The sequence below is a fragment of the Eimeria mitis genome, genomic scaffold (genome assembly GCF_000499745.2).
Source record: "Eimeria mitis Houghton genomic scaffold, Emh_scaff2470, whole genome shotgun sequence".
Taxonomy (NCBI): domain Eukaryota; phylum Apicomplexa; class Conoidasida; order Eucoccidiorida; family Eimeriidae; genus Eimeria; species Eimeria mitis.
The window spans coordinates 1276-1657 of NW_013570809.1; the positions used below are offsets into that span (position 1 = coordinate 1276).

General features: G+C 58.6%; 1 protein-coding gene across 1 annotated transcript in view; it reads right to left on the minus strand.

Annotated features, from left to right (window-relative positions):
• The window catches only part of EMH_0054280 (uncharacterized protein), a gene marked incomplete at both ends in the record, with an annotated part of 7584 nt that overhangs the window by 1024 nt on the left and 6178 nt on the right, over window positions 1–382 (minus strand). Inside the window, one exon of the mRNA XM_013497102.1 lies at window positions 56–380. Coding sequence (XP_013352556.1) covers window positions 56–380 — 325 coding nt within the window. The remainder of the gene's footprint in view (window positions 1–55; window positions 381–382) is intronic.

A 382-nucleotide genomic window follows, 5' to 3' on the forward strand; every position in this document is an offset into this window, starting at 1 on the left:
GCAGCAGCAGCAGCTGCTGCTGCTGCTGCTGCTGCTGCTGCTGCTGCTGGTGTACCCAGCTTTCCTGCTCGCAGCTCACGGCTATTGAGCCGCAGCATATGCAGCATGTACTCCTGCTGCTGCTGCTGCATCAGGTGCAGCTCCGCCTGCCGCCGCAGCAGCTGCAGCAGCTGCTGCTGCCGCCCAGAGCCACTGAAATCCTGCAGCAGCACAGAGTTGAATAAATCAGAGGCAGCACGGGGTAGAGAAGAAGAAGAACGTTTTCTAGTTTTGTTTGCTGCTGTCACCATCATCATCTGCTGCTGCTGCTGCTGCTGCTGCTGCTGCTGATTATGCTGCTGTTCCAGCTGCTGCTGCAGCTGCTGCAGCTGCTGCAGCTCCT